The 1,270-nt window shown below is 59.0% G+C and overlaps 1 protein-coding gene across 1 annotated transcript in view; it reads left to right on the plus strand.

Annotated features, from left to right (window-relative positions):
- The window catches only part of LOC102767618 (proprotein convertase subtilisin/kexin type 6), a 72,214-nt gene that overhangs the window by 63,698 nt on the left and 7,246 nt on the right, over nt 1-1,270 (plus strand). The window contains exon 10 of the mRNA XM_015569106.1: nt 555-596. Coding sequence (XP_015424592.1) covers nt 555-596 — 42 coding nt within the window. The remainder of the gene's footprint in view (nt 1-554; nt 597-1,270) is intronic.

The raw sequence follows: 1,270 nt of genomic DNA on the forward strand, positions 1-1,270 counted from the left end.
GGAATCATGGATTGGCCACCTCCCGCACGCCCACACTGGGGTTCGAGCCCGCAACCTGGGCATGTGCCCTGACTGGGATTCGAACCCGGGACCTCCTGGTTCATAGGTCGACGCTCAACCACTGAGCCACACTGGCCAGGATCCATTCTTTTTTTTTAATTCTCACCTACATTTCCATTGATTTTAGAGAGAGAAGAAGGGAGAGGGAGAGAGAGAGAGAGACATGGACCGGTTGCCTCCCAACTGGGGATCAATCCTGCTACCCGGGCATGTGTCCTGACTGGGACTTGAACCCATGACCCTTCGGTGCCCGGGACGATGCTCCAGCCGACTGAGCCACCCCGGCCGGGGCGAGAAGCCGTTCCTTCAACCTAAGCAACTCCCAGAAGGACAACCGTCTTCTGGGCCGGAGGTCTCACTCCAGCAGGAACATCTGAGGGTGTCCCGTACGGGAGGGCGAAGCCGCTCTCCCCCCGCGGTGGGCGGAACCCCAGAGGCCACACCTGGCACTCACCGCCCTCGTGGGTGACCTTGAGCTCCCCCTCCCCCACCAGGAGTATCCCTGTGGTGCAGACGCTGCGGACCACGGCCCTAACGTGGGCATCATCGCAGCCTGGACTCTGGCACTGGCACCCGGCTGCTTCCCCAGCAACCAGGCAGCCGATCCATGACTTGCTCTCGTCATTGATGTTTCCCTCGGTCTCTCTCTCCCTCTTCTTCTCTCTCTAGTCCTCAGCTCTGGAAATGTGCTGGGGGTTTTTAAAGATAATTATTCATTTTTTAAAAATACATATATTTTTTTTTTATTGATTTCAGAGAGGAAGGGAGAGGGGGAGAGAGAGAAACATCCATGAGGAGAGGGAATCATGGATTGCCTGCCTCCTGCACGCCCCCTATTGGGGATCAAGCCTGCCACCCGGGCCTGTGCCCTGACTGGGAATCGAACCCTGACCTCCTGGTTTCCTGGGACGACGCTCAATCCACTGAGCCACACCGGCCGGGCGAGCAGGCTGTTGTTTAAGTGGGTGATAGTGTGTGGCCCGCGAGTGATGATGTTATTAATATCCCAGTGGCCCTTGGCGGAAGAAAGGCCCCCCCCCTACCCCCACCCCTGATAGACGGCAATGCCGGGCGCGATTCCTGGCACAGGCTCCTGGCTGCCCTTCTGTCCGGCTCTCGTTGCCTGCCTGACCTTCGAGAACCTTCCAGGGCCCCAGTGTTTCAGCCCCCGGGTTCTTAGAGGGCGGGTCCTGGGGTGCCCCGGTGCACC

Source organism: Myotis davidii, unplaced genomic scaffold (genome assembly GCF_000327345.1).
Source record: "Myotis davidii unplaced genomic scaffold, ASM32734v1 scaffold164, whole genome shotgun sequence".
Classification (NCBI taxonomy): domain Eukaryota; kingdom Metazoa; phylum Chordata; class Mammalia; order Chiroptera; family Vespertilionidae; genus Myotis; species Myotis davidii.